The sequence below is a fragment of the Eublepharis macularius genome, chromosome 2, assembly GCF_028583425.1.
Source record: "Eublepharis macularius isolate TG4126 chromosome 2, MPM_Emac_v1.0, whole genome shotgun sequence".
Classification (NCBI taxonomy): Eukaryota; Metazoa; Chordata; class Lepidosauria; order Squamata; family Eublepharidae; genus Eublepharis; species Eublepharis macularius.
Window position 1 is genome coordinate 12524405 of NC_072791.1, and position 13794 is coordinate 12538198.

A 13794-nucleotide genomic window follows, 5' to 3' on the forward strand; every position below is an offset into this window, starting at 1 on the left:
TCAGTAAAGGAGCCCTAGAATTGAGCTATAAGCAAATAGATTTGTTTCCTTGTATATGGAGGCAGAGGAGAATATTTTATACTTGTATGGTTTTCTTGTGAAAATTGGAAGTAATAAAAAATTACTGCGCTTGTGCATAATGTGATGGAAAATAAGACTTCATCTGTTTTTTTTCTTCCACTGCAGGGTAGCCGAGACAACATGAGCGTGATACTGATTTGTTTTCCAAATGCACCAAAGGTATTACCAGAGGCAGTGAAGAGAGAGACAGAGCTGGACAAGTTCCTGGAAAGCAGAGTAGAAGGTGGCTCTTTTAAAAAAAATAAGTAATTTCATTTCTAAGTGAAAGCCCAGTAGCCAAGCACTAAATGTCTACAGGCTTTTTATTAAATCCGCAAGTGCCATAGGACATTTAGCATACATCGCATGAAGAGGCCCTTTTATTGTCTTTTTGGATGTATGTAAAATGTCCTTTCCAAATAATAAGTATATCCACTGCCTGCTCTTGGGCAATGCTGCTTGCAAGAGATGATGGACCGTTAACAGCAATAAATTCAGGACAGAAATGATGTCTTGTTCTAGGTTGCTGAGACACCAGGTAGCCATCATAATACACAACTAAAGGGAACGATATATCAACATCTGTTACAGCTACGTAATAGTCATTTTGAAATTGCTGCAGCTGTAGGAGATTTTAATCCTAATTATTTTTTAAATGGTAGGAAAAAATGTGGGTTTTTAAAATAATTTTTGCCATTTGGTTCAGAATGGAATCTGGTTAAAATAGAGGTTTAAAAGATACGCCATAATCCGGAATACTTAGTGCCTTGGAACATGGAAGGTGGAAGATGAGGTAACCTTAGCATGAATATATAGTCATTTCCCAAATAAACCCATTGCCACAATGTTGTATGTCATACCCATTAAACAGATTATTAAAGCGGGTACATTGATAAAATGGCGTTACAGACCTACACGTGTCCACCTACGTGCTCCGATGTCATCAGCGGTGTGTCCTGGCATGAGTTGCTTTTGTCTCGGCCGTCTCAATGATTGAGTTCCATGTCCCATGCACTTTATTTTTGATTGTATAAAGCTAAACAAAAATACACTACATCAGCCATAAGTTGCTCGTCAGTTTTTTTTCTCTTGCAATTTACTTGTTGGCCCGTACACATTACAGCCTATTGAATGGAAAATTTCTGTTTTAGAAAAAACAAAACCATAGCACTTTATACTGGAGGCGATGCAATTAATGGTTAATTATTTAAATGTCACATTTCGTGGACATGTGGCATGTAACGTACATAGGAAGCTAATGCAGTTGAAATGTGACCCGTTTCCTTGTTTCTGGTTAAGAGATGGCTACTGCCTGTCTGGCATACTGCAGCAATCCCATGACCTGTTCATCCTAATTTAACATATTAAATGTTGTCAATTTTCCTTGCATTGAAACTTTAAAATTGTGCCCAGTAGGCATGTACGAAAGGGTCATGCTCATTTTCCCCCCACACCTTCCTCTTGAAAAGTTGCTTCTGATGCTCAGAGGATCCTTCCACGTAGCTGCATCTGGTAAGGTGCAAGTGGCCAGAAGGGGAAATAGGTGGTCTTCCCGTGTTTGTTGCCTGTGTGGGTAAAAGTGCATTGCCCGCATGAGCCTTTTTGGACCGCAGCCAGTATGGCTGAAAGATAAAAATATTAAAAGTGTAAGCTGGTTGTTAGGGAGGCCTGATTCTGTGGTTCTTAATTTGTATTAGTGGAATTGACAAAATTATGAATAAGCAGCACATCTGGGATCTCGTGGATGATGTGAACGTGCATCTTTTTGAAACATTTCTAGTTCTATCCCCCAAAGATCCCTTGAACTGTTCTTTAAATTCCCTTAGTACAAATAATCAGTTTTAGGAATTTGATGCTAGAGCATTTTAAAGGGAACTGCAGGTGGTGTGCGTGCTGTATTTTCCTCCGCTTTTTTCTTTAAATGGTTTTATGTGAAATTCCTCTGCTACTGTTTTAACTTGTGTGGGTGCAGAACAATTTTTAGGGTTCTTCGGGGCAGCTTCTTGCAAAAGTTCAAGGATAACTTTGCACCCAGCTTTCAGTTCTGCTTGGGAAAGGATATCTTTTGGTTAATAGAGGGTTTGTCATCTTTCACACCATTTGAAAGCGACAAAGCAGGAAGAAAACTTGCAAGCATTTTAACGTTGAAATAATGAAAGGTAACTTTTGAAGTATTTCAGAATGTACGAATAGTGAAAATCCAGGCAAGGCAACTAAAGTGCCTGCAGTGCATTTTTCTGACTGACCAGGCTTAGGGCTCATATTTCTGACCAGGTTATTTTGCAAAAAGAACTGCTGTTAGCATTAACATTTTGACTTATTGCTGTGAAGGAGCCATGCTGTCGGCTTAGAAGAACCTATGGCAATAACAAATTCCTTTGCATTTCCATCAGAGAAGTTGAGATGATGAAAATAAATGTGACAAATAATCTTTAAACCATTCCTACCCCTTCTGGTACAAACTTGCAAATGTTGAGAACTTTGTTCCAAAATGTCCTGTTAACACCACAGATAATGGGTCTAGCCCAACTTTTCAAAACAAAACTTTCACCATTAAGATTTTAATCCCGAAGGCTACTCTGCCAGTGTGTGTGCAAATTCCATTTTAGAGGGGCTTGCACAAGTATTTTGATTTAGGAATTGGTCCGAAAAACTGTTTTGAAAATACATTTTGTAGCACACAGTGTTAAATACTACTTAAATGTCTGTAATTTGAGAAATTCATTGAGTATGGTAAATTTTTAAGTATGGTATTGACCTATCCTTTATATTTTCAATAAGAGACATGCTTAGTGATAGATGTTGTCCTCTCTTGAGAGAGAAAAGCAGTTCTTCGTTGTTTGGATGCAAAAACATCTTCCAATACTGTAAAAATATAAAACATTTCTCAGACTTAGCGCCTTGGCCTCCTGTTGAAATAAGGTACACTTATCATCTGTCTGTCTTTAATCTTGTACCGGAATTTGAGTATACTAATGAGGAGCTGTGATATTCATTGACACAAAAAAGATATTACAGCATGAAGGCCACCATGTTGGTTCCATTTGTGCCATAAATATTCATGTGGGTTGTGCATATATCTCTATTGAGTATAAATGTATTAATTTAGTGGAAAATGTATTATTAAATGTACTGCAGCTTTAGGTATTTGGAACTGTGTAGTTCAGGTAAATTTAAATCCCTTTATTTTTGTACAAAAGATAACTTAGCATTAGAGTGATGTAGACAATACTAGATGTTCACAATTCACAATAAAAGAACTTGGCGAAACAAAACTGAGATCTTTTCTCTTTATTCAGCTTTCAGCATTAGAAGTCTTTTTATCCTAAACAGTAGGTGTTGAAAAATGAACCTCTGGCCTTAGTGCTTCGTTTTAAAAATATGTTTGGTCTAAAAAAATTTCAGGCACCTGCTTCAAAATACTGTCCAGGATCCTAAGAACTATGAAAACAACTCTGTGAACCTAGTGGGGTTTTCCCCCTTGAGCAGCAGCTTTTTTTCTCCATATAGCGAACTGTTTTTGAAACTAATACTGGGAGGGTTATCAGTTGAAATGGGAAAAAAGTCTGCACTTTCACTGGACTAGTATAATTCTGGCCACCAGGTTTAAAACAGTTCTTCAGATCCTGGCCACTATTGACAGTTCTTGCTTAACTGGAAAAAAATAGTTCTAGGGTTAAATTAAATGTTGCCTTGTAAATTTCTTGGCAGCTGCTAAAACTTTTTCCCCCAGTGTGTTTGCTATCAGATGCATTATGTAATGGCATGGCTACAAATTGGGCTAAAACTTGCTGTAAGGAAAAGATTACGGAAGATGTGGTCTTGTGCTCCAGAAAAATTACTTCACCAAGCTGTGGTGTTCTTTCTGATGTTGTGCATATAGCTGACTGGTGTAGACTAAAAAAGTTTATGAAGCTTGGTTAAAAGATTTATACTCTGTTTTTCTTCTTGGCTTTGGTGGGTGCTCAAGTGATACTTGGTAAATATCCCTTTTCATTTTATTTTGACTATTAGGTTAAATTTACATATTTTGGAGACCAGCACTTCTGTCATTTTGCAAGTATTTTCATACAATTGTACTTGAAGTTGTATATATAAAGCCCACATTTTCTCTTGATTGAAAGCTGTGCTGCTCTTGTGAACAAAGCTGTTTATTATATTAGTCTTAGGCATTTAAGAGATTACAAAATAGGAAAAGTTTACAAGCAAACATTTCCAAGTTTGGTCCCTCTAAAGTCTTTGGTTAAAGGATCTCTGGTAGTGAAGTTGGGAAGCCTGCCAGTGAAGAATGTTCTATTGCTCAATCTACCAATACTCTGATGTTCTAAGGTAGATCCCAATATCACCATTTCTTTTTTACTTCTGTAACATCTTTAACTTTGTTTTCTAAGATGTTTGAATGCAGCAGAATTGGTGAGATTAAGCACTTTGGAAAATTAGCAGTTACCCATTTTCTAAAATCTTGGTTTCCGATGCCTATAAAAAGGCAACATTTTTTTTCTATTCATTTGAAAGAAAAACAAATTGAAAATGTCCATTCAGTGTTCAACTATTACTTAAAACTGAATAACAGTATTGTAGCAAAAATCAGATTCATGGCTGTTCAGTGGTTCATTCATACAATGAGACTTGAGTATTTCTGTGATATTCTGTCTGCATTGTTTCGCATAAATATACTTTGTGAAGCATCCTTTGTTTTGCAAATCTATTTGTATTCATGTTGGTGTGCTTTTTATTGTGTCGATCATATTTTAACACTTCACGTGATAAAAACTCTGAAAAACCAGCCTATTGGAGTGTATTGTTTCCGTTGGCCAGAAGTGGCAATTGCATTTAACTTATTATAACTAATTTTTTTTTCTCTCAGGCAATATAAGCACACCAGACCTTAGCGCTCTTTTAGCATAAGCTGTTCTGCAGTACTACAAGAACACCAGGCTTGATATTGTTACATAATGATTTAATAAAATTAAGGATGTATGCCTCCAAAAGTTGCTTACATGAAAGTTCTGCAGAGGGAACTGATCTTATGCAAAGATGTCATGTAAAACTGTTCTTCCCCTGCTGTTTTTAAGAGTATCAACTTTACTGTAAGTCTCACTACATGAGAAGCCTTTAATACTATTGTTTGCCTGTGATAAAACTGAATATTGCAATCTTTTCAATTGCATTTGGACTGAATTTACAAAGAAAGTACTTCTGATTCCCAGAGATCATAAAGAAGCAGGGTGAAGGAGTGCCGGACTTAGTCCACGTCATGCGTACGTTACAAACGGAGAACATCCCAAACCTTCCACCAGGGGGTGAATTGGCGAGCAAGTGAGTTTACACCAGTGTAAATGTGCTTTTGATTTTAAATATGTACATAAAAACCACTATTTTAAAAAGGGGAGGGTAAGAAAAGAAGCTCATCAAAATAGCTTGGAGTAAAAATGGGGCTTACAGTGTTAAACTGAACCACCTGTTTCCAATTTGAGATTCTTTTTTTTAAAAAAGGAAGTGAAAGCACGTGCAAGTCTGTGGCAGACAGGGAGGTGGATTCTAAAAGTAAACCTGTGTCATACTGTGGCTCAGTAAAGGTCGGGCTATTTTTAAGGGTGGCTTCATCATTTAATCAGAGTTCTTAAATATTCCATGTAAAATCATGGGATGTTTTCAGTTTTGACATCTGGATTATTTATGCGTTGAACTTTTAAACAAATTTTGTTTTTGTTTTACGCTTCATACTTTGTTCACATTTGCACCAAATTCAAACTTGCTTAGGCCAATTCAGCATGAAATGCTGGGAGTGGGTCAATGGCCTTTCGTAATTAAACTGGTCATAGAGTATATACCCCCCCCCTCCAAAAAAAAAAAAAAGATCAAATATTTCAAATATAGTACAATGTTACGATCAAAATGCTTAATAATATGAGGCTCCAAACTCTAAAACAGTTTCATTGTATAACGGAGCATAATTGGGGTCATATATTGAATCGTTCACGGCTTGCTTTCCCAGATCTAAATGTTGCCATTTTAATGTAGTGTGGTTATTTCAAGGAACTTCATACCAAAATTGTGGCCGCTGGCCACTTTTGCATCAGGGAAGAGTTGAGGTGATTTGAGAACCTCCTGGATCCTTTGGCCATCTGACAGCAATGCCGATTCTGTGAACCCAGGCAGAGCATGAGAGGGAAGGCAGGAAGGGTCACATCAGTGCTTAGTTCTTGTGGCCCTTCCTTACATGCCCAGGGTAATGCCAGTCGCCACTTTGGGGTTAGGAAGAATTTTCTCCAGGCCAGTTTGGCCAAAGATGCTGGAGGTTTTTTTGCCATCATCTGGGCATGGCTTGTTAACACACAACCGGGGAATCAAAAACCTATTATAACCAACTTTTAGTATTTAATGTTATCAAAGTGCCAAGTGCAAAGTTGTGCAATAAATACATCAATTGATAAATAAATACATACAATAAATACTGTGTACAAAATCTGTCATCCACAATGTTGTCAATTTTTTTAGCTCAAATGAGCAATGTCCACTGTACAAGAACCGGAGTGCTTGAAGACGCGTCAGGAACAGATTGCAATGAGAAATAGTCCACAATCCGAGAATGGAACCACATAACCAAATTGCATATTGCCGACGGGCTTGTGCGTGCAATTCTCAATTCCCGTTTCGTTCTATAACTTCTTCCTGGGCAATATTACATTAGACTGGAAAGAAATTACATCCATAATATAAAATAATTTTAAATTTGCACTATTTATTATTTACAAAAATACAATTTTAAACTCTACTCACTCATTAATCCTTGATGCTCCGATTCCCATAGCACCCGACTGGACATTCCAATTAACCACCTGATGGAAGTTCTCATTCCATGCCCTCATTATTAACATTGTATGCTAATCACGATTATTAACATGGGGCAGGGGTCACTGGGTGTGTGTGCGGGGGAGGGGGGCAGTTTTTGGGAATTTCCTGCATTCTGTAGGAGGTTGGACTAGATGACTCTGTAGGTTCCTTCCAGCTCGATGATTCTCTGAGAACATTGCAGGCCTTGTTGTTTTCGCAAGCTTGACTTTTAGTAGTAAAGAGCCAAAGCAATTGGTAGTACTTCCCTGTCTAAAGGAGCAAGCCATAGTGTTCCAGATTTCCCAATACAAGGGTGTGGTATTGTGAATTTCCTTGGCATATTTGCTAGGACTCAAAAGGCCGTTTCAGATATGCCCAGTGGGATGTTATTTCTGCATCCGAAGCAGATTATTATATTTCTTTTAATTACCTTCATTATTGTCAGTGGATTGCCAAAATAGCTTGGGGTTTGCTATTCAAAGAAGTAGAAATTTGAGCTTTCTGGCACTTTCAATCACAACTTTCCTGAGTCTACTAGTGATCTCTGGTAGTGCTTACATGATTCCTTTAGACAACAGGTAGCCCCTGGCTGCTCGCTCCATTAAGCCTCATAATTTCCCACTGGCTGGGACTCAAGGCTTCCAGCAACAGTGTAAAAAAACACCACATCCTACCAGCAGAAATGTAATGGTAGACAAAGTACTATTAATGTGTTTGATCCTTGTGCCCGTAGAAGTGACTCTATTCCTGCCTTCCCCTTCCTGCACCAGGGAGGCTTGAAAAAGCATTGCTAGGTGTCAGGAGATCCTTTTAGATATAAAGCCGCCTGGTATGAGTGGCTGCAGTGAGGAGGGAAAATCTGCCACCACCCCCCTCCCGGAAATTCCTCCAGCTGCCAATTCCTTTTGGATGTGGGGGAAGGGGTGGAAGATCTGCTTCTACTATCTTCTTCCACTCACTATTTGTAGGATACAAACCTTTGATAAATGGTATGGAATTTGGAATTATAACGTAGGAGAACTTTATTTCCAAAGTATTGCTGTTTTAAGGATATTAAATCATGGTTGGCCTTTGGGAAATGTTGACCTCCTTTAAAACTTCTTTTTTTTCCCTTTGCTTGCTTTAGACGGGGTTTGATTGAAGCAGTTTATAACAGACTGGTCCCTTATAGAAATGATGAGACTGTGAGTATTGCTTCTGTGCCCAGCTGGTCCTTACTACTCATTTTAACTCTGATTTGAAGGTGATGGCTGTTTTTCAGAACTTAAAACTTATCACCCTGTAGTAGAGTTGCCCTGAAAATGTGTGCGTTGCTTTCTCTAAAACTCTGACTAAAATGTCGCTATCCCTTCAGAGATCAGAGCTTGCCCCAAGAAAAAATTCACTGTGTGTGGGAAGATGCCTTAGACTGCTGTGGATAGAATTTAAAGTCCTCTGTGCTGTGCCGCGGAGTGGCTGGGGAGAAGTTAGGTCTTGGATTAACTTTGTAGATATACCATTAGCTTATCCCAATTCCTTGGGCAGGGTGTGTGTGTGTGGCATCTTGATACTTGCTTCATGCATTCATCAGGCATAGTTCATTGGCCAAAATTTCTTGGTTTTACTAACTGCCCTGTCAAGCTCCTCCTCCTTTTCTTCTGCTTCTTTGTTTGCTTCCTGTTTTCTTTCCCATTTTGATTCACATTTCCCTTTCCACTTTTTGAAACAGCTTCTTTTCTGTTCTTTAGGAATTCAGGGGAGGTGTATGGGAAAGTTCTTAGCCCTGTTCTAAATCATGAAATAGGTGATGCCAACTGAAAACTCCCCCCTTCAAATTTGCACTTTTTCCCACTTGTATACATGTAGCTATGCATGTTAGCTTTAAAGGTGAACGTTTGCATTGAATCAGCTTGCTTTTAATGCTAAGTATTGTGAACATTCCTTGGATGAGTCTAGTGGCAATTGTCATCTGTTAAGGCAGAATCTGGAATTATGCTCCAGCTGCATTTGCGTGAATAAAACTGGAGCAGAGTAGTGGTGGGGCAATCATGAGGAAAGGCATCTTGTGTGGGATAAATTGCGGGCCTGAATTTATCCTGCATGAGTGAGTGCAAACACACATACTCCTGCTTTTACACATGAAACTGAATGTACCATTTGAAAGATAAATTCTGGCCTTTCCTCTGGACTGTTCTGTCCAATACCTGAAGATTGGAGAAATCATATGTTGAAACGTCTGAGTAAAGGAGGCCGTAGTAATAACCAAACAGCTGATGTGTCTCACATAGTGGTGAATTGCTGTAGATCTTGGGCAGGACAATAGGGGCAGAGAATCTCTTTGGTTTATAATATAAAATAAACTTCTCATTAGCTAAGTAGAGCTAGTGTGTAAATTTTGTAGTATCTCCCATTGATTTCAGTGAAAATGCTTTTAAGTGTGCCTAAGGCTTTATTTTTCAGAAAAGCTGGGAAAGCACATGTATGAGTAACTTTTTTGTTAAATCATTAGCCAAGTTAACGCTGACATCTGAAAATAGGCTACTTTTGAAGTTAATCATTCAGAGGTGAGCTCTGAACTCTCAGAACAGCATGGGTATCCATTCTTTTGTTTATATTCATAATCATTAGTTCCAGAGAAAAGCTCTTTAAAAAGCAAAGAAAATTGAAATTCTAAAATTATCCACATTTCTACCCTTTCCAGTCTGGATTATCCAGAAACTGCTGTAATTTTGGGCGCTCCAGACTTTAAAGGGTTCCTTCTCTTTTCTTTAAGGACTCTGCATCAACGGATGAAATGTGGTAAAACTGCCATCTGAGCTGTGGAGTTTACATCCATCCTCTCTGTGGAAAACGCACCCAACTCACAGTGACCCTTCTTAACGTCCATCCTCCACCTTACTTAAAGAAGGGGGAAAGATGTGTCGGCGAAAGTGGCGACACCAGGAATCAGCAGTCCTACACCTACTTAGCCCAGGAACTGATGATCTATTTTGCAAAACACCCTCTGTAAACGTGATATTGAAAACCATAATGTTGTAAATTGGACTCTGAAAACAATTTATGTTGTATGATTTTTTTTTGTTTTGTAAAGTGCAATTGTGGTTGTACAAAATGCTTATTTAATAATGATCTGCTTTACATCACTCAAGGTTAGATTAAGTGCTTGGTTTGTTGTTCAGTGCAACAAATACCCAGCCCTTTTCCATTCATATTTGTGGTTCTGGACTGCTGGGAGCAGCAACCTAGCCAGCTAAATGCTCAGGAGGTGCACAGAAATATAAAAAGGATATTTTATGTAAAGCAGAACATCTAAGTTAGATCATTGGTAACTGCAGTATGGAAAATAACTGGAATACAGTTCATTCTCCATCAGACTTTTAATTGTCTTGTTCTCGAATTCCTCCAGGGAGCCTAAAACTCCCACTGAAATGTGTGGGAGGTTTAGCAGAAATAGGGACAGGTTTGCCAATATTGGAACATTGCCTTTATAACTACAAATTCGGCCTGGGCGAGGGAGGGGGGGCTGTGGAATAGGGAAGATTTAAAATGCCTTGATTATTTGCACCTTTTTTTTAGAACAAATCATTTGGCTGTATCCTATTGCTCTGCTAAGGGTAGTGCTTTCCTCTGGTGTAGTATTTGCGTTGGAGGATAACACCGCTGTAGTAAGCACAGCAGAGTGGTAGGAGGCAACCCTTTACCCACAGTTAATTCTCTGTTGTATGAAAGGCTGCATCTTTCTATATTCAGTGGGCGCCTGCTTCATTTTTATTCTCCTGATCGGCTGGACTGGCTGCTGTTCTGAGTAAAATATTTTGAATTCCATTTTGTCAATAAAGCTTGATTTAACAAACAAGAAATTTAACAATATATGTGTAATTCCTCCCTCCCCTGTCTTCTGAAATATTTGTAAATGAGATGTCATATGTGGATAATTATTTTTTATTAAATTGTTGCCCATTTATGAAATGGGAAGAAACCTTGACTGTTGCCTAAGGCATAGATGGACTCTTTTTTCCCCCTCAGTTAGTGGGTAGTATGGCTTGAAAAAATGGAATAATCTATTTACATGATTTTTTTATTTTGTGAGAACCACCTGAGTTTATATTTTCTTTTTGTTAATGAAAATTCATTTGTCAGAGCCTTGACAATCTTACCTTTTATGGTATGTTTTATATGACCCCTGTTAACTTAGAACAAAAAACCCTGCTAGTGATTTAACAATGTGTCATTTGAAATACAGCATGTTCAAAATATTAAGTGTTCAGATTTAACTGAAGTTAAAAAAACCTGTAAAAGTAATACAACTAATTTGACTTTTATTCTACAGAGCATACAAATAACTTTTAAAATCAGTCAGGTGTTTGCAGAATTACTATTTCATGCACCTTGTATTTTGTCTTTTTTTTAAGTTGAAGATATTGTATGATTAATATGTAGCTTTCTGTAAGTTCAGTCAGCAGATGCCCCCCCCAAAAGAAAATCAACAAAATATAAATAGGCTGTAGCAATGTAGTTAGAAATTTTTTTAAAAAGGTGTAAAATGTACCTTTTTATAGGAAGCAATGTACAATGTGTTTTTTTCTATATCTGTCTTTCTCCCCCCTAACTTTGAAATATACATTTGTGTGTATATATAGCCTTAAAACTATTGCAGAGTTAGGGATTGTTGAACAGTGAGACAGTAATTTAAGTAACTGTTTCAATTAAGAGTAGCGTTATACCAGCAAACACTTTATTTTATCCCTCTTGTTTGTGTCAGGTGCTTAAACTTAACATCATTGTATTCAGTTTGTAACCCTCATTCAGAACATAAGTGAAAAAAGCACTATTTGTATTTATAAATTTTTAGCAATTTGGGGGTTAAAGAACCAATCCCTCACATGATCTACAAATCAATGCTTAAAATAAAGAATTTCTTTGAGTTCAAACTATAAAGTTGTCAGTGGTAGCTTCACGAGCACCTAATTAAGACACATGTTTGAAATGCTACATGGGAAGCTAGCTGAGAAAGCTGAACAGGCGCTAGTGCTGGAAAGAAAACTGTTCCTTTTTTTTCCTGTGTAAAAGTAGTCATAGTTCTAAAAATCGCAAAACCTCTGACCGGGTGGAAGCTAAGGTTTAAAATCTTTAAAAATCGCAAGTAGAAAGCCATATGTTAAACAATGATAATTTTAAGTGTCATAATGACATAGCACGTATTTTAAAGTTGCTACAGGTGCACCCTTTAAAAATATATATTTTGTTGTTACTATTAGTGCTGTCAAAGGGTCGTGGGCTAAAAGAAGCTCAGCGTTTGCAGATTCCCTTACCTTACGTTTGGCACTTTAAAGTGGTCAGAGCACTGTGTCAGTTATGCCTGCTTAATACACTGCTATTTTATGTATACCAAAATGAGATTAAATCCATGTATTCAACGCATCACATTCTAGCAAGGGACTTACTCTTGTTCATAAGTCTGCAAAAAAGAGAAAAAAGCACTTTTCATTTTTGCAACTTTTTTAAAAAAATGCTAAAAAATGTTGGAACACCTCAGGGGCAATGCAGCAAAGCTTTGAAGAATTGTGTGCTATTTATTTCCCTAACTGGAGGGGGAGGTGTGGTTTCCTGTGTGCTGATAAAATAAAGTAATATGATGGTCCCAAATTTATCTAAAAGGTGTTGATATTTTGTACATCTGGGTGTTTTTTTTTTACTTTATATGCATGCTGCTTTGTATAACTTCATTAAATTTCTGACTTACTATAGTACCAGTGAATTCTGAGGATATGCAGTGTTTGGATAACCCTGGCTTCATATATCCCCTAAACTATTAATACTCCCTCTGTTTGACTCTTCATAACAGTCAGCGTTGTTGGATTCAGTTTTATGGATTTGATCCAAGGAACTTGAGTAGAGTTCTACATACGGAATAAAGCTTTGGTGCCTTCCCATGCTGCAGTTCCGTGTGCCCCCTGACCCTCAGAACAGCATCGATGGGGTTGGGGGTTGCAGTGGGAAAGGGGAGCAGAAGCGCTTTCACTTTTGCAGCAGAGTTGGTGTGGAGTTGACCCTGTATTTCATTTACTAAACATGGAGGAATCTTATATGAAGCTTCTGCAACAGCTTTTATACATCTACCCATACATTGAAAACTACACAGTTGCACCAGAAGAGCATTTTTATATATTCGTTTCTATAGCCAAACCACAACGTTAGATTCCTTTTCTGGGGTTAGTTTGTATAAAGTTCTCTGCGGTGATGAAGAGGAGCAGTTTCAGCTTCTGAAAGTTCCTGAAATGCAAGCTTTTCATTTACGTTGAGGGACTTGCTCACACGCAGGAGTTGTCTACAGGGAAACAAAGCCCCAGATACATGCCAAAGTAGTGCTAAAGTTGGATTTGGCAAGAGTTACCATCAAGCAAAAGGAATCTCTCCGTTTTGCCGGTGTAATTGAACATGGTTTTGCCTTTCAGCCAATGGAGCTTCCCTTCCTTACCATCCCAGAAGAATCCTGAGTGCTGCAATTAGCATGGGGTTCCAATTCAAAAGCTATTTTGAAGCATCAGAAAAGAAGGATCGTCTCTGTACCATCCTCCATTTGAATGCATGGACATTGCATAGACAAGAACATGCTCCCCCCACCCCCCCACCCGAGCGCTTTCCTCTTGAAAGTATAGGGATGTCAGCTTGGATCCAGAGCAGTGTTTCCAGGCGTGCAAGGCGTTCTGCCCTTTCTCCCCCCTCTTGCAGCAGTCTGAAATGCCCCACTATGGAAATACTGCACTGGGTCCAAGCCACTGAGAAGCACAAACCAGGCACCTGCTACTTCATTTGTGTCCTAGCAGGTTCCCCACCTCGAAGTCTTTCCTGCTCCCTTCTGCCTCCATTAGAGAGTTACATGATTGCAACTGGGTGCGCTCTCTCTTCCCTCCTTTC

The 13794-nt window shown here is 38.3% G+C and overlaps 1 protein-coding gene across 2 annotated transcripts in view; it reads left to right on the forward strand.

The window, feature by feature from the left end:
• Positions 1 to 12626, forward strand: part of PPM1A (protein phosphatase, Mg2+/Mn2+ dependent 1A) — a 38648-nt gene extending 26022 nt beyond the window's left edge. For both annotated transcript variants that reach the window (XM_054970444.1, XM_054970443.1), the window contains exons 3-6: positions 187 to 304; positions 5271 to 5379; positions 8024 to 8081; positions 9650 to 12626. In XM_054970444.1, the coding sequence (XP_054826419.1) occupies positions 187 to 304; positions 5271 to 5379; positions 8024 to 8081; positions 9650 to 9679 (315 nt within the window). In that variant the 3' untranslated portion in view covers positions 9680 to 12626. The remainder of the gene's footprint in view (positions 1 to 186; positions 305 to 5270; positions 5380 to 8023; positions 8082 to 9649) is intronic.
• Positions 12627 to 13794: the final 1168 nt, after the last annotated feature.